Source organism: Tachyglossus aculeatus, chromosome 6, assembly GCF_015852505.1.
Source record: "Tachyglossus aculeatus isolate mTacAcu1 chromosome 6, mTacAcu1.pri, whole genome shotgun sequence".
NCBI lineage: Eukaryota > Metazoa > Chordata > Mammalia > Monotremata > Tachyglossidae > Tachyglossus > Tachyglossus aculeatus.
In genome coordinates, this window is record NC_052071.1 from 41,796,554 (window position 1) to 41,817,142 (window position 20,589).

The window sequence follows — 20,589 nt, forward strand, 5'->3', positions numbered from 1 at the left end:
GGAGCCATCTGCCCCCAACTCTATCAATACACATCGCTCTTGCTACACGCTAAGCCCCCTACCCCCACCGAAACCTCCACCTCCCCAATACTTAGCCCAACCCAGGCTGTCTGAGATGGCAGTGCCAAACACGTTGGGCTCTACTGAATCATGCAGAGAGCTTTTAGGACATAGACAAAATGCATGACATTTGCAATCCATTCTAAATTTACCTCTTGGCCCACAGAAACCAGAACAGAGTGCACCTCTCATCCCCTTCATCTCGTCATGGTTTGAAGGGATTCTTAACCCAGCAACAGCCCATAAAGTTGACAGAAAAAAATGATTTTTTTACAGCTTGTCATTAACCATAATGAATTCCAAAAAGCATGGAAGCCTGACCCTTCTTTTCCTCTTATCCAGACATCCATTTATCACTGACCCTGGATCCCAAAATTCACATTATTTGCCATTTTCTATTCTTAGCTTTGAAGAGAGGGAGAACTTCATCTTACCTCTCTCTCTGACCAAATCAGCCAGAATACTAAGAGCTGATGTGACCAGGGCTGTGTGGTCCATATTCTGTCATTATTATTATTATTGTTTTATAGTATTTGTTAAGCACTTACTATGAAGCAGGCACTGTTCTAAGCGCTGGGATAAATATAAGATAATCCAGTTGGACACAGTCCATATCCTGCAAGGGGCTCAAAATCTTAATTGCCATTTTACAGATGAGGTAACTGAGGCATGGAGAAGTGAAATGACTTGCCCAGGGTCACACAGCAGACAGGTGGTGGAACCGGGCCCGTGCTCTATCCACTAGATTATGCTACTTCTCATTAGCACCCTGGAAAGGGTTTCTGGGGAGTTTCTGGAGAGTTTTCTCAGTCTCTTCTCTTTTCCAACTCTTTGGGTCTCTCCTTCCCCGCCGTTTTCCTTGAGGGAGGGAATCTAGGTCAAAGGTATTGGTCTTCAAAACACCACTAGGCAGCGAGGTAGTAAGAAAGCAAGAGAAAGATCTAATTATAATAATATTAACAATTGCGGTATCTGTTAAACTCTTCTAAGTGCCAAGCACTGAGTTAGCTACAATAAAAATCAGATAGGGCACAGTCCCTGTTGCATGTGGGATGCAAAGTCCAAGAGAGAGGGGAGGATGAAGAAAATAGGTATTTAACACCCATTTTACAGATGTGGAAAGTGAGGCACAGAGAAGTGAAGTGACTTGTTCAAAGCCACCCAGCAGGCAAGTGACGGAGCTGGTATTAGAACCCAGGTCTCCTCACTTATATTCCTGTGTTCTTTCCATACTAGTTATCCCTCCAGGAGAGCAATTATAATGCTCTAACTTGCAAATTGCCTGAAAAGACCTTGTCCAGATTTCACAGGCAAAATTAAATTATATGAGACAATTCATGCCAATATGTACTTTTCAAGATCAGTGAGGTCAGGGAATGTGTCTGTTGTTATTTCATACACTCCCAAGCGCTTAGTACAGTGCTTTGCACACAGTAAACACTCAATATATACGATTGAATGAATGAATGAGTGAATGAATGAATGAATGTTTACCCCACCTGACTACCTCATGCATCTTGGGGAAATCCTACTCTCCCAAGTGCACAGGACAGTGCTCTGCACAAAGTACAAGCAAAATCAGTAGTATTGATTGATCGATTGGTACCCTGACATACATCATATTAGCTGGAAAGAGGGATCAAGAGAAAGACAGATCAAACTCACATGGCTCCCCAAACTGATGAACTCTGTTCCTAAAACACAGGATCAAACTGAATTTACAGCACAGCTGAAGTAGTAATAATGGTACTTGTTGAGTGCTTACTATATGTCAGGCACTGTACTAAGCGCTGGTGTAGATAGAAGATAATCAGTTTGGACACAGTCCCTGTCTCACATAGAGTTCACAGTCTTATTCCTCCTTTTACAGATGAGGTAACAGAGGGCTAGAGAATAATAATAATAATAATAATAATGGCACTTATTAAATGCTTACTATATGCAAAGCACTGTTCTAAGCACTGGGGAGTTTACAAGGTGATCAGGTTGTCCCATGTGGGGCTCACAGTCTTAATCCCCATTTTACAGATGAGGGAACTGAGGCCCAGAGAAGTGAAGTGACTTGCCCAAAGTCACACAGTTGACAAGTGGCGGAGCCGGGATTTGAACCGATGACCTCTGACTCCAAAGTCCGGGCTCTTTCCACTGAGCCACGCTGCTTCCCAGAGAAGTTAAGAGACGTGCCCAAAGTCACACAGCGGACAAGAGGCAATGTTTGCCCTACTTAAACAAAGCATAAATTGGGGGAGAAATCAGAGATAGGCAATTTTATTTTAGTTTAGTTTTTGGTTTGGCAATACAGTGGGAAGCAATTTGGCCTAGTGGACAGAGTACGGACCTGGGAGTCGGAGGACCTGGCTGCTAACCCCAGCTCTTCCACTTGCCTGCTGTATGAACTGTGTGACCTTGGGCAAGTCCTTAACTCCTTTGTGCCTCAGTTTCTTTAACTGTAAAAGGGAGATTAAATCCTACTCCTCCCTACTTAGACTGTGAGCCCTGCAGGCATGCTTTTGATGCCTGTCTACTTGTTTTGTTGTCTGTCTCCCCCCTTATAGACTGTGAGCCCATTGTTGGGTAGAAATTGTCTCTTTGTTGCCGAATTATACTTTCTAAGCGCTCAGTACAGTGCTCTGCACATAGTAAGTGCTCAATAAATATGATTGAATTAATGAATACAGGGGACAGGGGCTGGGTCCAACCTGATTATCCTGTATATATCCAGAATATTAGTAAAGTGCTTGGCCATCAAGCGGTCAATCCTATTTATAGAGTGCTTACTATGTGCAGAGCACTGAACTAAGTGCTTCGGAGAACATAGTTGGTAGCACGTTTCCAGCCCACAAGGAGCTTACAGGTCTAGAGAAGCAGCATGGCTCAGTGGAAAGAGCACGGGCTTTGGAGTCAGGGGTCATGGGTTCAAATCCCAGCTTCGCCACTTGTCAGCTGTGTGACTTTGGGCAAGTCACTTAACTTCTCTGTGCCTCAGTTACCCCAACTGTAAAATGGGGATTAAGACTGTGAGCCCCACACAGGACAACCTGATCACCTTGTAACCTCCCCAGCACTTAGAACAGTGCTTTGCACATAGTAAGCATTTAATAAATGCCATTATTATTATTATTATTATTATTATTAGAGGAAGCTTACTGTCTAGAGTAGAAGCGCTCAACAAATTCCATAATTAGTAGTATTATTACATTCACCACGGCGATTAACCAGACTCGACTAAACGCTCAAGCTGGCAGGATAGGAGACCCTGGGGGAAAGCTCCCTCATCTCTTAGCTTCACGACCTTGGTCATGGAGTCTTAGTCTGACAATGAATCAGTCTCCCGCCTATCTGAAGGCGGCAGGTCTCACTGCAACCGTTATCTGACTGTGAGCAGATAGGGCTGACAAGAGCAATGACCCATAGACCCTATCGATAGTGCTCGCACGGAAACACGACTCTCTGGTTGGTGGTGAGACAGAGGCTGGTGCCGTTGGATGATGTCTATATCAAGCTCCCACTGGGTGTGGTGCGCTGTACCAAACAGTGCTCTGCGCTTAGTAAGCACTCAGTAAACGCCATTAATTGATTGATTACCGAACGCTTAGGAAAGTACAACAGAAGCTCGAGACACATTCCCCATCTACCTACAGGGAGCTTGCACTCTAATGAGATTTAGCCTCTGACATGACCCAGACCTTTAAGTCAAGCAATGGTTTTGGATTCCCGAGGTTTCGAAACTGCATTTCTCAAGGCGAGACTCCAGCTCTAGGACTTCTGCCCGACCCAAGCACTTAGGTACAACTTTAATCTACTTAACTTCGGTCTCCCATTCTAGGCTGTAAGCTCACTGTGGGCAGGGAATGTATCTGTTTATTGTTATATTGTGCTCTCCCAAGCGCTCGACTGACTGACAGGCTGACTGATTGACATCTGGCTTGCAGTCACTCTGTTTTCAGCTCTGCTGCATCTGTTTGGGTATCCTGCTATCATCCCTTATCTGCTCAAGTCCAGCAAGGAGAGTATTATTATTACTGCTGTTATTGTAGTCGTCAGCTCACTTCTTTGTGCCTCAGAGACCTCATCTGTAAAATGGGGATTAAGACTGTGAGCCCCCATGTGGGACAGGGACTATGTCCAAACCGATTGGTTTGTATCCACCCCAGCACTTAATACAGTGCCTGGTGCCTATTAAATTCTTAACAAATACCATAAAAAAATTAAACCTCCACAATTCCTCCTCGAAGGCCCTGACATTCAGTCTCGGGGCAGGTCAGCCAGTCGTGTCCCTGAGGGAAATCACCAGGAAACTCAGAGCAGAGTCAGCAAAGACTAGGAAGAGCAAGGGACAACCTTCAGTAGCTGCAACCCAAGAGGCCAGAAGAGACGGAGGTGATCGTGGGGGAAGGGGAGGAGGAACTTGTGTTGCCAACTTGTACTTCCCAAGAGCTTAGTACAGTGCTCTGCACACAGTAAGCACTCAATAAATACGAATGAATGAATGAATGACTCCTGGCAACACTGACACAAAGAAGAGAGATGAAGCCCAAAGCCGGGAGCCTGACACTTCGCCTAGACCCCTTCTAACCTCCTACAGATTCTGCTGATCCCTCATTTTGGGCAGGGAAAGAAGTGAGAGCCCGTTTACCTCCATTTTCCCTTGCAATCTGCTGTTCACTCAGCATTCAGGATGGCCTAGTGGATAGAGTACGGTCCTGGGGGTCAGAAGGTCATGGGTTCTAATCGCGGCGCCACCACTTGTCTGCTCTGTCACCTTGGGCAAGTCACTTCACTTCTCTGGGTCTCAGTTACCTCATCTGGAAAATGGGGATTAAGAGTGTGAGCCCGATGGGGGACAGGGTCTGTGTCCAACCCCATTTGCTTATATTCCCACCCAGAGCTCAGTACAGTGCCTGGCACAGAATGAGAGCTTAACAAATACCACAATTATTATTATTCAGGGAAGGAGGGTCTCTTTTGGAATACTGACATGCTGGCACTAGGACTTGATTTTGCAGTTCCCCAGCAGGATGCAGAGAGCCAGGAAAACCCAGAAAACTTGCAGGCAAAAGCTTCCATCCTAAGCAGTCTGGCTCCGTTACATAAGCCAAAACAAGAGCCAAGGCCCTCTGGCTGGAGGCTCCACCCGAGCCTCTGACGGAGAATGAGCAGAGGAAAGCGGATCGGAAGTAGGGTAGTCCAGGAAGTACTGTCGGACCAGTTTAGCTTCTCTCTCCCATCTCACCCCCTCTTTCCACACATCCTGGCCTTAAAGGATTGCAGAATCCTGGGGTTGTGAGGCCCCAGAGACGCTGAGCTAGACCAGAACCCCACTGTGAGAAATGCGTTGAATCGGGAATAGTGGGCAGTGAGTCGAACGGCAGTTCTACCAATTATCGTAATAATAATAATAGTGATGGTATTTGTTAAGCACTTATTATGTGCCGAGCACTGTTCTAAGCCCTGGGGCAGATACAAGGAAATCAGGTTGTCCCACGGGGCTCACAGTCTTAATCCCCATTTTACAGATGACGTAACTGAGGTACAGAGAAGTTAAGTGACTCGCCCAAAGTCACATAGCTGATAAGTGGCGGAGCCGGGATTAGAACCCACGACCTCTGACTCCCAAGGCCGGGCTCTTTCCACTAAGCCACGGTGCTCCTCATCCCCTAAGCTGGTTCTGAGAAGTGGCGTGGTCTGGTGGAAGAGCACAGGCCTGGGAGCCAGAGGACGTGATTTCTAATCCTGGCTCTGCCACTTGTCAGTTGCGTGAACTTGGGCAAGTCGCTTCACTTCTCTGAGCCTCAGTTACTTCAACTGGAAAATGGGAATTGAGACTGTGAACCCCATGTGGGACAGGGACTGTGTCCAACCTGATTTGTTTGTATCCACCCCAGTGCTTAGAACAGTGTCTGGCACATGGTAAGCGCTTAACAAATACCACAATTATTATTATCACTGTGTTCTTGGCACAGAGTAAACACTCATCAAATACCACTGATATTATTGTTATTGTTGTTATTATTCACATGATGCATAAGGGGCCATTTCCGTTCGGGTCCGAGAAAGAAAACAGGCGAATCCGCAGGGGCTTAGGAACCTGACTTCGGGTTTTGCTTAGACAAGCGTAGCTAATCCTCTTAGAATTGTGCTGAACCAGCTCGTGTTCTTTTATCACCCTGACTGTGCTTTGTCTGCCCCATTCTGTGATTCTCAAGCCCCTTCCTTAATTTGTCTGTTGTCTTTGCATCTTGGGAAGCCCCCGCCTCTGGGCCCGACGCTGACCTAAATCACAGCCCCCTCATCTAAGGGGGCAGCTGTCTCTCTGTGGGGGCGACCGGACACTTGAGGGGAAGCAGGAAGAGCATGTGCGTGGCCATCTGCGCGCCGTCCAGGGAGGCTGTTCCAAAAGCAGACACCGGGGGAGAGTGCTGGCACTCGCACAGACTCCCTGCTCCCATCCCTCCGAGTTAGACCCGGGCGATTGGAGAACCGGGTTTCATACCCTGAGAGCCTAGCCCAGTGGATAGAGCACGGGCTTGGGAGTCAGAAGGACCTGGGTTCCGATCCCGCCTCTGCCACTTGCCCGCTGCGTGGCCTTGGGCAAATCACTTCACTTCTCTAGGCCTCAGTTACCTCAGCTGTAAAATGGGGATTAAGACTCTGAGCCCCATGTGGCCTAGTGGATATGAACAGGGAATGTGAATGTGTCTGTTTATTGCTGTACCGTGCTCTCCCAAGCACTTAGTACAGTGCTCTGAATGCAGTAAGCGCTCAATAAATGCTATTGACTGAATGAGTTAAAAAGACTTGGGTTCTAGTCCCGGCTCTGCCACTTACCTGCTGTGTGACCTTGGACAAATCACTTCACTTCTCTGGGCCTCAATTATCTCACCTATAAAATGGGGGTGAAAACTGTGAGCCTCGTGGAACAGGGTCTGTGTCCGACCTGATTAACTTGTATCTAGCCCAGCACTCAGAACAGCGCTTGACACACAGTAAGCACCTAACAAATACCATCATTATGATTAAGCAGCAGTCTACAGAGGACTACTGGAGAGATCTCAGCCATTACCGATTCTCAGTTGCACCAAGGGAGGGGGACCAGGGCCCGCGCCCACTGTTCCGTGTTTGATAGATTTTATTGGGGCGGGGAGCGAAGCCACCGCCCCACTAAAGAAGGAGGAGGTTGACAGCGGGGTCGCCCGCCTGGATCCGCGGGCCTCTAGGGATTAGTCAGAAAACTCGGGCCGAGGCCGGGCCAGGTGAGCCGGCGTTGTCGAGGTCGGAGCTCAGCAATGCGCCCTTGTGGAACCTCGTCTAGGCAGACCCACCCACGGGATCTCCAAATTCATTCAATCATATTTGTTGAGTGCTTACTGTGTGCAGAACACTGTACTAAGTGCTGCCATGTTGGGATTGTTCTGACAAAATGCCAGGGGGCCAGATTTTTGTGAATTTCCCTATTTATTTAGGGACTTAGACTGAGGCTATTGGTGAAAAAAATCTCAATCCCTGAGGGAGCAGAGAAGCCCTGGCTTCAGTTGTGCATGCCTTCCCTAGATTCAGCCCTGCCACTTGGCGTGTTCCGGCAGGCCGTTTGAAAGCTCTCTGTGGCATGAGGTATGTGGGTCCTCTCGCGGCCCAGATGCAGGGGGAGAAGATAGTGTCCTACCCCCCTTTTCGTTTCTTTCCACTAAGACCTCCCAACCGTCGGCTCTCTCCATCCGATGCCCTGCATCATCCTTCTTTCCCCTTTTCCAGTCATCCCCCATCCTCCTCCATCCTCTGCTTCTGACTCTCACAGTCTCTGGGCCTCACTGTTTCTGCAACTCAGAACTTGGACCTATGTCTGTGACCTATGTCAAGCAGTTCGTTGTGGGCAGGGACTATGTCTGTTTATTCTTGTATTGAACTCTCCCAAACAGTACAGTGCTCTGCACACAGTAAGTGCTCAATAAATTCGATTGAATGAAGGAATGAATCTCTCTCACACCATTCCAGTTATCCTAAAGAGAAATACCCATCTCCTCAAGTGGGTGTTGTAAACCACTTCTCTGTGCCTCTGCAGAACTTCACCACAGAGTTTGTCTCACCTGTCCAAAGTGAGTGCTTAATAAATATGCTTACTGCCTGAAAATGTCTTAGCTCAGAGAGCAGCTGGGATGAGAAGATCTAACAGAATGCCGGAAGGCACAGGGTGGCTTAGGTAGAGCACGGGCCTGAGAGTCAGAAGGACCTGGGTTCTACTCCCAGCTCTGCCCATGTCTGCCGTGTGACACTGGGCAAGTCATTCACTTCTCTGGCCTCCGTTACCTCATCTGTAAAATGGGGACTAAAGAGGGTGAGCCCCGTTTGGAACAGAGATGGTGTCCCACCTGATTAACTTGTATCTATCCCAGTGCTTAGTAAGCACTTATCAAGTACCATAATTATTAATTATTAGGTACCCACCTGAGACCCAGATAGACGGTGAGCCCATTCCCTCATTCCCCCCAAGTCCCCCACTCCCCTACTCCTCTGCATTAGCAGAATCCAGATGGGAGGGCAGAGGCAAGCTGAGCTTCTCTAGCGTTTTGGCTAAGAGACGAAGCCCCGGGCACTGAGTCAATGAGGATGCCGGCGTGCCAAGGCTACTGGGGGAACCGTGACCCCTCACACGCTATCTCCATCACCCTGGCAGCACAGTTGATCCAAGGCCACGATCTATCTCTCCTTAAAAAAGAAGAAATTAGTCTTTACGATCCCCATCATGGTGCCCACGGGTGTCTCAGTGCCAGCTGGATATATTTATAATCTAAAAGCGTGATTCCCCACCATCGACTCAGCCAAGGATCCCCCCGCCAACCTAGGTGGGCTGAAAGCTGCAGAAGTCTCTGGGCCCTCTGGCTTTCTCTGGGGCCGGCCCACCTCGGCGACTAACTTGTTACATAAGTGGGCCAGTGTCAGATTATCGCTTTCCAGTTATCTTGGTGAGTGAAGTTGCGCAAGAGGAGAAAGTTCAAGTTGAAGCAGAATCACAGTAAATACACACAAGCCCAGGAGCAGGTCAGGTCAGTATTTAACTCCCACAGCCCAAGCAGGCTCTGGGCCAGAGCAAGAACGGGGGCCAGCTGGGTTGAATTTTGGCTAGGACTGTGCGGCCTCGGCAGGGGCCCGGGCAGCCCGCCTGGCCACGGGGCAAGGGAACTAGAAGGCACCTGGAATCGAAGAGTTATCAGGTGATCGGGAAATGCAAATGGAGCAACTTACAAGTGACTTCATCAATCCAGGCGGGCAGAAAGGAAAGTTGTTGACGTGGAAATCTATAGAAGCATGGATAGAACGTGGATCTGGGAGTCAGAAGGACCTGGGTTCTAATCCCAGCTCCACCACTTGTTGGCTGTGTGACCTTGGGCAAGTCACTTCAATTCCTCTGTGCTTCAATTACCTCATCCGTAAAATCAGGATTAAGATGGTGAGCCTCATGTGGGACAGAGACCGTGTCCAACCTGATTGGCCTTGTGTAAAGAGCTCGGGCCTGGGAGTTAGGCGACCTGGTTCTAATCCTAGCTCCATCACTTCCCTGCTGTGTGACCTTGGGCAAGTCACTTCACTTATTCATGCCTCAGTTCCTTCATCTGCAAAATAGGGATCCAATACCTGTTCTCTCTCCTAGTGAGACTGTGAGCCCACTGTGGGACCTGATGAGCTCGTATCTACCTCAGTGCTAGTACAGTGCTTGACACATAGTAACTGCTTAATAAGTAACCCAATTATTATTAGCTTGTATCTACCCCAGTGCTTAGTACAGTGTCTGGCATGTAATAAGCTCTTAAATGAGAAGCTGCGTGGCTCAGTGGAAAGAGCATGGGCATGAGCGTCAGAGGTCATGGGTTCTAATCCCGGCTCTGCCACTTGTCAGCTGTGTTATTTTGGGCAAGTCACTTAACTTCTCTGTGCCTCAGTTACCTCATCTGTAAAATGGGGATTGAGACTATGAGCCCCATGTGGGACAACCTGATTACCTTGTACCACCCCCCAAATCCTGTGCTTAGAGCAGTGCTTGGCACATAGTAAGTGCTTAACAAATGCCACCATTATTATTATTAAATATCATTTAAAAAAATAAAAGAGGTGTCACTCCAAGAGAGAGGGACACATGTTTCTGAAATCATTCATAAGCAACCAAGATCCTGACCGGAGAAGTGTAAAAAGCAGGTCAAATTATTGCCCAGCTTGAATTTATGTGTTTATGGTAAGACCTTCATAATTTCTCATTCCAGCACCTAGTGTTCTCTGCTCACAGTGGGCCCTTCGTCTATAACTTGCCCTGCTAACCATTGCCAAATTTCCCCATGGGCTACATTCAGAGTTTCAGTCTCATCTATTTGTCCATGATTTTCTATTTAATAATAATGGCATTTATTAAGTGCTTACTATGTGCAAAGCACTGTTCTAAGTACGGGATGGGGGCGGGGTACAAGTTAATCAGGTTGTCCCACATGGGGGTCACAGTCTCAATCCCCTGTTAGTTAACTTTCTCCATGCCTCAGATACCGCATCTGGAAAATGGGGGATTAAGACTGTGAACCCCATGTGGGACATGGACTGTGTCCGACCTGAGTAGCTTGCATCAACCCTAGGGCTTAGTACAGTGCCTGGCACATAGTAAGCACTTAACCAATACCTTAAAAAAAAGTTCTTTTCATGATTTAGTGTATCATGAACAATCAGGGATTTAATCTCGTTGTGGAGCCGAGCAACCTCATTTTCTGGCCCCGAGTTTCTCCCCCGGCCTCACAGACAGATACCGTCCAGTGGGGTGGATCGGATATTTAGGAAAATGTCCAGGTGAGCAGAACATAACCTAGCTCTAAAGCAGACTTCCTTCTTGCCTCATTAGCGTATGACTCATAAAACCCTCCAGATTTATTGTAAGATACTTCAGCCACAAATGATAGTCTCCCTCATTCCTTCTTTCCTCTTGATTGATTTTGCTACAAGTGAAACAAAAGAGCAACCAAATACACCTCCCACAGACAGCAATTAAAAACAGCCATTGGATTGTTTTTCTGTCTTTCAACTTTCCCTCCATCTGAGCAAAACCTTCTCCAAGTTCCGTGACCCCGGGTGATCAACAGAAATACTGACTTGTGATCTGAATACTACTAATAATAATAACTGTGGTATTTGTTAATCACTCACTACATGCCAAGCACTGTACTAAGCACTGGGGTAGATAAAAGATCATCAAGTCCCATATGGGGGCTCCAGTCTAAATAGGAGGGAGAGCTGGTATTGAAACCTGATTTTGCAGTTGAAGGTATGGAGGCACAGAAAAGTGAAGTGGCTTGCCCAAGGTCATACAGCAGGAACGTGGCAGGGCTAGGATTAGAATCCAGATCCTCTGCCTCCTAGGCCTGGGCTCTTTCCACTAGGCCACACGGCTTCTGAACAGCCAAACAAGCTGAGTCACAAACAATAAACTGTCCCATTCTGGGATACAGAGAGAGCCCAATTCCTATTTCTGTGCCTGTGGACAAGCATCTAAACTTAGTAGATATGCAGACTTACAAACGGGCCTAAAAGGTTATGTTCGCTAATTTATTTGGGTAGTTACATGAATCATTCATCAGGCCCTAGAGCATACAGACACGTAGACAGAAGAACCCACCACCCAGTTTCCCAGAAGGCTTTATTTTAGATCAGCAGGTGCCCCATTTTCCAAAAGAGGGCAGGGTGTGTGTTTACACACCAACGCAAACCCACGTATGTCCTGGCGACCATTACAGTACGTTCAAGAAGAGCCCGAAAAAGGTCACGGATGAAGAGCCCACTGACCAGGTGGACCACTGACCTGACCTAGGAATAATAATACTGTTAAACATCGACTATGTGCTAAGCATTGTGCTAAGAGCTGGTGTAAATACAAAACAATCAGATCAGACACAATCCCTGCTCCCCATAGGGCTCACCGTCTGAGGAGGGACAACAATATGGCATTGATTATGCTCTTAAGTAGACAAGGTTATCCAACACTCTCAACACCCCATGGGAAATATCAACACCTGTCAACGGCAGGTCTGCTTTGGTAACTTTTTTTTTCTAGATGTATTTTTTTTTAATTGGTAAATTCCCGTCTTTTAATTAGGGGGAAATGTGGCACCAACTCCTGTACTGACATTCCAAACGGAACAAATATTCCAGAAACAATTCCAACAACCTCCCACCCATCCTCGATGGGATTCAGGATGGGGATCGTGTGTTCTTACTCTGTTGTACTCCCCCCAGGAGCTTAGGACGGTGCTCTGCATCCAAAAAGTGCTCAATAGATACCGGTCACTGATTGATTGGAACCCAATACCACCACTTGTATGCCATTCCTCCTGCCTGGATGTGATTGGACTTTTCCAAACACACTCTCAAGATGAGAGGCACCATTTGGCATCCCCTACATGCTTGATGTTCTTGGAACGCGTCTATTAACAGAAACCTCAAGTACAGTTTCAGCACACCCCAAGGACCCACGTCAGAAAACTTGCCGCTTGACACAATGAAGAGGAGTCATTCTCAGGACTTCAGGCTGAAGAAATGGTGAAAGGAAGGAATACTGCACGATTATACTCTTCTGATTCCATCCCTTCACTGACTCCGTGGTCCATCACCCTGCTCAGTAACTTTAACTTTCCCTCAGTGTGGGCAGGGAACCTCTGTGATATTGTACTCTCCCAAGCGCTCTGTCTAGAGCAAGCGCTCAGTAAATATGATTGAGTGACTGACTGACATTCTTCTGGGTTTAAAGGTACAGGGCAGACTTTCCTAAGCAGTGGGGAGAGGAAGAATTAAACCACTTTTCCAGGCACCGTAAAAGAGTTCCCTGAAAGGATCCCCTGCCCCACAACAACATGGAATTGATTTTGTCAGTCCTCTTGTGAATGTAACAGCTTTGAGGAGAATCTTCCTCTAGACTGTAAGCTCATCATGGGCAGGGTATGTGTTTATTGTTAGTGCTTGGCAAACAGTAAGCGCTCAATAAATATGATTGAATTAATAGCTCTTACTCTGCCACAAATCTAGAAATCCCCAGGCCAAGATGGAAAGAAAAAAATCTCTCAGGACTGTGCACGATGCCAGAGAACATGTATTTTCCGCATCCCACATCTAGCCTGGAAGTACTGGGTCCCCCAGAATCTCAACAGTTACTCGGTGCTGAAAGCGCATGAGAGGTGAAATAGGGTTAGTGCCTATTTCTGCCCTGTCCAATCTGACGGAAGACGAGTGGCCAGTATCACTCAGTCAGTTGTATTTATTGAGTGCTTACTGTGTGCACAGCACTGTCCTAAGCACTTGGGAGAGTACTATACACCAATAAACAGACACATTCCAGGCCCACAATGAGTTTACAATCTTGAGTGCTTAGTATAGTGATCTGCTCATGGTAAGCGCTTCATAAATACAATTGAATGAATGAACCTGGGATAAGTCAGGGTACCCAGTACTTAGTACAGTGCCTGGCACATAGTAAGTGCTTAATAAATACCATGATTATTATTATTCTTATTATTAGCATGAAATTTAGGAAGTCAAAGCTGTAAGGCCTGACCCTACAGAAACATTGCATTCCCACCTTCCAAGTGAAAGCCCAGTGTAAAGCACAGAACCTGGAGCTGAGACTTCTGGGTTCTAATTTACTCACTACCCCAGTTTCTCGGGACTTCAGTTTCCATTCTCTTTGGGTCATCATATTTGTAACCCAGAGTTAGTAAGCGCTTTGAGACCGTCAGATCTAAAGCGTTTCCCTAAGACATCAGCCATGTCAGCATGGGACTGAGAATGTGTCTGCTATATTGTTATTTTGTACCCTCCCAAGCGCTTAGTACAGTGCTCTACACACAGTAGTTGCTCAATAAATCCAGTTGACTGACTGACATGGGGCGGGTATTTATTCTCTGAAAGAAGTCTCTTCATAAAATTCTACTCTTTGGCCTAGAGAAGCAGCGGAAAGAGCACGGGCCTGAGAGTCAGAGGACCGAGGTTCTAATCCCAGCTTTGCTATGGTCCTGCTGTGTGACCTTGGGCAAATCACTTCACTTCTCTGGGCCTCAGTTCCCTCATCTGCAAAATAGGGGATGCACAGGCTCACTTCTGTTTCTGTGGCCCTAATCCATGATTTATTGGCCCTCCTGGGCTGAATTGTCATCAGCGGTACTTGTAGTAAATCCGTCTAGGGTCAGCTGTCCAACAATCCAGATAAGCAGTGTGGCATAGTTGATACCCAGTGCTTAGTACACTGCCTAGCACATAGTAAGTGTTTAACAATACCATAATCATCATAGGCCTTAGAGTCAGAAGAACCTGGGTTCTAATCCAGACTCCACCACTTGTCTTTTGTGTGACCCTGGGCAAGTCACTTTACTTCCTCTGTGCCTCATTTACCTTATTTGTAAAATAGGGATTAAGATCGTGAGCCCCTTGTGAGACAGGGACTGTGTCCAACCCGATTTACTTGTATCCACCCTAGTGCTAAATATAGTGCCTGGCACCTAGTAAGCGATTAACAAATATTATAATAATGATAATCATTATTATTATTGTTAGAGCCATTAAAACCCAGGCAGATGCTTGGTAACTCTGCCAGTTTTCCCCATGCAGACCTGATTCTAAACAGGGGCAGCTAAACCTGAATTTGAGCTAATGAAATGAAAAACAGAAACCTGTTCTCTGGGTTTTCTAAAATTAGTTTTGCCTATTTCTGTTACAAACAGTCTTAAAAACATATGGGAAGGGAGAAACTCAAGTGAAGACTTCCTGAAAGTTAGAATCGGCTGAAGATAAAATTCCAATTGCTGACAGGATGGCCATTCTCCACTAATTGATAGCCAAGTAGATCACAGAAGGGCAATTCAGATCCTCATGGATCAGAACAGAACCACACAGCATCCGGTCTGCTCCAAAAGACAGAAGCAGCATGGCATAGTGAATAGAGCACAGGCCTGTGAGTCAGAAGGTCATAGGTTCTAATCCCGGCTCAGCCACCTTTCTGCTGTGTAACCTTGGGCAAGTTGCTTCCCTTCTCTGTGCTTCAGTTACCTCATCTGTGAAATGATGATGATGATGATGATGGTATTTGTTAAGTGCTTACTATGTGCAAGGCACTGTTCTAAGTACTGGGAGGATACAAGGTGATCAGGTTGTCCCACATGGGGCTCACAATCTTAATCCCCATTTTACAGATGAGGTAACTGAGGCACAGAGAAGTGAAGTGAGTTGCCCAAAGTCATACAGCTGATAAGTGGCGGAGCCGGGATTAGAACCCATGTCCTCTGTCTCCCAAGCCCGGGCTCTTTCCAATGAGCCACGCTGCTTGTGAGCCCCATGTGGAACAGGGACTGTGTCCATTGCGATTTGCTCGTATGCACCCCAGAGCTTAGTACAGATCTTGGCACATACTAAGCACTTAAAAAATACTATTATTATTAAAACACCTCTGGGAAAGTTCCTCAGTCCCTTTTAGACTGTGAGCCCACTGTTGGGTACGGACTGTCTCTATATGTTGCCAATTTGTACTTCCCAAGTGCTTAGTACAGTGCTCTGCACACAGTAAGCGCTCAATAAATATGATTGATGATGATGATGATGATGATGATGATCTGGCCTCAAATCCCTAAGGATAGAGAACTTTCACACAGGTCCTATTATCATTGCCGTGAGTAATTATCAATAATACTTATAATAATACTTGATTTGATGCCACCCTTTCATTTTCCAAATGTTTTTTCCACCAGTTATCTCCTTTGTCCACACCACATATCTGTGAGGTAGAAAGGAGCAGGTATAAATTACCCTGGATTTTCAGATGAGGAAATTGAGACTCAGTATGGTGAAGAATAAGGTTCAGAGCCATTCGGTCATCAGGAGCTAAGCTGCGACTAGAACATTAGTTTCCCTGTCCCCATCATTCTATCTACTAGACCCACTGTCTCCAAATACAAGAACACAAGAGCATAAGCAAATCCAAGGCTAGTCAGTCAATCAGTGGTATTTATTGAACGCTGACTGTGTGCATAGCACTGTACTATGTCCTGGGTTAGTTGATTGGATCTTCCAGCCCAGTATCTTGTCTCTTTCAGGGGTAACAGGATGCTTGCAAGAGCCATGTGCTGGTTTCCCTCCTTTTTTTTTTTTTAAGGTATTTATTAAGCACTTATTCTGTGCCAGGCACAGTACTAAGAGCTGGGGTAGATGCAAACTAATCATCAGGTGGGACACAGTCCCTATCCCACACTGGACTCACAGTCCCAATCCCCATTTTACAGATGAGGTAACATGCAAGATAAATTACGTGACTTGCCCAGGGTCACACAGCAAAAAGATGGCCGAGCCGAGATTAGAACCTAGGTCTTTCTGATTCAGGCCCGTGCTCTATCTCCTAAGGCCATGCTGCTTCTCAACATTAACGTTCTTCCTAAGGGTTTAAGGATGTAACAACCACCATCCCTAAAACTGCATCCTACCACTTTTATCTTTCCTTCTGGTAGCCCCTTGGGACCTCTCCACTACAAACACCACCCAAGTGGCTCACGGGGCAGACATACAACATCTGCCACAGACCTTTCAAGGGTGACTCCCTTCTCCCTCTGCTGTGAAGAGAGGGAACACAAGAGGAGATGGGTCGGGGGCTCTAGAAGCTCTCTTCCCCCTACCTTTCCACCCCCCGGGGCACTGAGGCTGCCCGAGCAGAGCTTGGGTAGCTAAGGGAAGGGACACATACAGGAGAGCTAGGAAAGGGGTGGTCAGTCAGTCAATCGTATTTATTGAGCGCTTACTGTGTGCAGAGCACTGTACTAAGCGCTTGGGAGAAGCAGCGTGGCTCAGTGGAAAGAGCACAGGCTTGGGAGTCAGAGGTCATGGGTTTTAGTTTTGGCTCTGTCACTTTTCAGCTGTGTGACTTTGGGCAAGTCACTTAACTTCTCTGTGCCTCAGTTCCCTCATCAGTAAAATGGGGATTAAAACTGTGAGCCCCACATGGAACAACGTGATTACCTTGTATCTCCCCCAGCACTTAGAACAGTGCTTGGCACATAGTAGGTGCTTAACAAATGCTATTATTATTATTATTATATAACAGTATTACTGAAACCGAGGTCTCGACAGCCTCCCCAAGGAAGCAGGGAGAGGCTGGAGGGAGGCAGGGCACAGAATCAAGATCCTGTAATAAGAATTAAACTCCTAAGGACAATTCTCACCACCGGGAAGGAGAATGGGGTCCCTTCTGAGTTCAGTCCTTCTAGATTCAAAGCTGAAAAAGAGTTCTCTCTCCTCCAAGGGACCATTCTGGGTGCACAGCTTGGTGTCCACCACCAGAATCATCCTGAAGTGTGACAACTTCACCCCAACAGTGCCTGGCAGGAGTTGGTCTGACTTTCCAGGCTCTGACAGTGCCACAGGTGGCTCCACGTCCCAGAGCCGGAGTTGAAGAACACCCAGGGAAATAGTTCTAGTGGAATCCCAGGTGGGCGAGGGAAATCCCTGCCCCAGATGGTCCCCAAATCACACAGATCTCCACCTCTCCTCCACATGAGTGACCACAACCTCTTTGGGCTAGTCTCTTGGTACACAACCCGGGCACCAAACATAGTCCTCTGGAACTCTCCCAAGAGGTGGGGAGATCCCTGAAAGAAGTGGAGCCAAGACAGACTGGGCGAATAATAATAATAATAATAATAATAATAATAATAATAATAATAATAATAATGGTATTTGTTCAACTCCTACTATGTGCCAAGCACTGTTCCAGGTGCTGGGGTAGATACAAGGTAATCAGGTTGTCCCATGTGGGGCTCACAGTCTTAATCCCCATTTTCCAGAGGAGGTACCTGAGACTGAGAGCAGTGAATTGACTTGCCCAAGGTCACGCAGACAGACAAGTGGCGGAGCTGGGAGACAAGCGGCGGTCTTAACCACAAGTGGCGAGATGGTGGGACGTGGACTGTGTCCATCCTGATTAACCTGTATCCATCAGCGAAGCAGAGTAGCTTAGTCAAAAGAGCAAGGGCTTCGGAGTCAGAGGTCGTGGGTTCTAATGCCGACTCTGCCACTGGTCAGCTATGTGACTCTGGGCAAGTCACTTCTGGCTCAGTGGAAAGAGCATGGGCTTTAAAGTCAGAGGTCATGGGTGCAAATCCTGACTGCCACTTGTCAGCTGTGGGACTTCGGTCAAGTCACTTAACTCCTCTGTGCCTCAGTTACCTCATCTGTAAAATGGGGATTAAGACTGTGAGCCCCACGTGGGACAACCCGATCACCTTGTAACCTCCCCAGTGCTTAGAACAGTGCTTTGCACATAGTAAGTGCTTAATAAATGCCATTATTATTATTATTATTATTATTATTATTATTATTATTATTATTCTTGGTGCCTCAGTGACCTCATCTGTAAAATGGGGATTAAGTCTGTGAGCCCCACGCGGGACAACCTGATTACGCTGTAACTATCCCAGAGCTTGGCACACAGTAAGCGCTTAACAAAGACAGTAATAATAACAATAATAGTATTTGTTAAGTGCTTACTATGTGCCAAGCACTGTTCTAAGTGCTAGGGGGAGGATACAGGGTGATCAGGTTGTCCCACTTGGGGCTCACAGGCTTCATCCCCATTTTACAGATGAGGGAACTGAGGCACAGAGAATAATAATAATAATAATAATGGTATTTGTTAAGTGCTTACTATGTGCGAAGCACTGTTCTAAGCGCTGTGGGGGATACAAGGTGATCAGGTTGTCCCACGTGGGGTTCAAAGTCTTAATCCCCATTTTACAGATGAGGTAACTGAGGCCCAGGGAAGTGAAGTGACTTGTGAGAAGCAGAGTGGCTCAATGGAAAGATCACGGGCTTTGGAGTCAGAGGTCATGGGTTCAAATCCCGGCTCCACCAATTGTCAGCTGTGTGACTTTGGGCAAGTCACTTAACTTCTCTGGGCCTCAGTTACCTCATCTGTAAAATAGGGATTAAGACTGTGAGCCTCCCATGGGACAACCTGATCACCTTGTAACCTCCCCAGTGCTTAGAACAGTGCCTTGCACATAGTAAGCGCTTAACAAATGCCATTATTATTATTATTACTTGCCCAAAGTCACACGGCTAAGTGGCGGAGCCGGGATTAGAACCCACGACCTCTCTTTCCACTGAGCCACGAAGTGACTTGCCCAAAGTCACACAAGTGGCGGAGGCGGGATGAGGATGATGAACAAAACCACGATGATCGTTATTACTGCGTCGCGTCTCGCCCCAGCGTGTAGCACAGCGTAAGGCGTTCAACAGCTGCTACTGAAAACAAATCACAGACACAGAGCGGGTCGCCGGGCCTAACGTGATGTGTGTGTGTGTGTTTGTGTGACTGACCTGTGGAAGAAGAGCAGGATGGAGAGCATGGTCTGGTCAATGTTCCGGTTGCAGATGCCTTGGTTGAGCAGGTAGCAGGGATCCCGGACGACGGGCTCCAGGGAATCCTGCCGCATGATGCTGTCCAGTTTGTCGGCGTTGAGGTTCTCGAAGACCAGCTGCTCCCGCAGCTGCCGAAAGTTGCTGACGGTGGGGCTGGCGGGGCTACCGCCCCCGTCCTCCACTAGCCCGCTCCGGTTGGCCAGGTCCAGGCAGCAGCTGCAGCAGTCCAGTCCGACGGGCGAGCGACACTCCTCGGGGGGCGACAGGGACATCGTCGTCGGAGTCGTCCTCCTGCTCCCGGTGCTCCCGATGGTGCTCCCGGTGCTCTCGGTGCTCCCGGTCCTCGTCCTCCCGGGGCCCCGGAGGTGCGAAGCCGGTCCTGGGGGGTGGTGGGGGTCCGCGGGCGCGGAGGACGAGGAGGAAGAGAAGGCCCCAGCCGGCTCTCCCCCAACCCACCTGGTCGGGGGCGGAGAGGGCCCCCCGCACCCCGAACGAGGGGGCCCGGACACACACCGTGCGCCCTACTCTCCGCCTCTCCGAGCCCCAAAGCCACCGGCTGGACGGCCCGCCGCTTCGGCCGCTCCTAAGGGCTTCACTTCCTCCTCCTCCTCCTCCTCCTCCTTTGGAGGCGGCGGCGGCGGCGGCGGCGGCGGCTGCTGCTGCTTCTATTCCTCCTCCTCCTCCAGCTCCTGCTGCTGCTGCTTTTTCTTTTCTGCTGCTGCTGCTGCTTTTTCTGCTGCTGCTGCTGCTGCTTTTTCTGCTGCTGCTGCTGCTGCTGCTGCTGCTTTTTCTGCTGCTGCTGCTTCTTTTTCTGCTGCTGCTGCTGCTGCTGCAGCCGCCGCCTGTGGTGGCAGAGATCACGAACCCTTACTAAGTTTTCCTACTCCCTGCCCACTCTCGGAACTGAGTGTCTGGCAGCAGGGTGAAGAATCCGAAACGTGTCTCTCTCTCTCTTTCCTCTCTCCTCTCTCACTCCCTCTCTCTTTCTCTCTCTCTCCCTCCTGCTCTTTCTCCTCTCTCTCTCCCTCCCTTTCTTTCCTCTCTCTCCCTCCCTCTCTTTCTCCTATCTCTCTCTCCCTCTCTCCTCTCTCTCCCTCTCTCCTCTCTCTCTCCCTG

General features: G+C 47.8%; 1 protein-coding gene across 1 annotated transcript in view; it reads right to left on the reverse strand.

The window, feature by feature from the left end:
- TSC22D3 (TSC22 domain family member 3) overlaps positions 1-20,099 on the reverse strand; it is a 143,312-nt gene extending 123,213 nt beyond the window's left edge. Inside the window, exon 1 of the mRNA XM_038748042.1 lies at positions 19,432-20,099. Within this exon, the coding sequence (XP_038603970.1) occupies positions 19,432-19,745 (314 nt within the window). The 5' untranslated portion in view covers positions 19,746-20,099. The remainder of the gene's footprint in view (positions 1-19,431) is intronic.
- Positions 20,100-20,589: the final 490 nt, after the last annotated feature.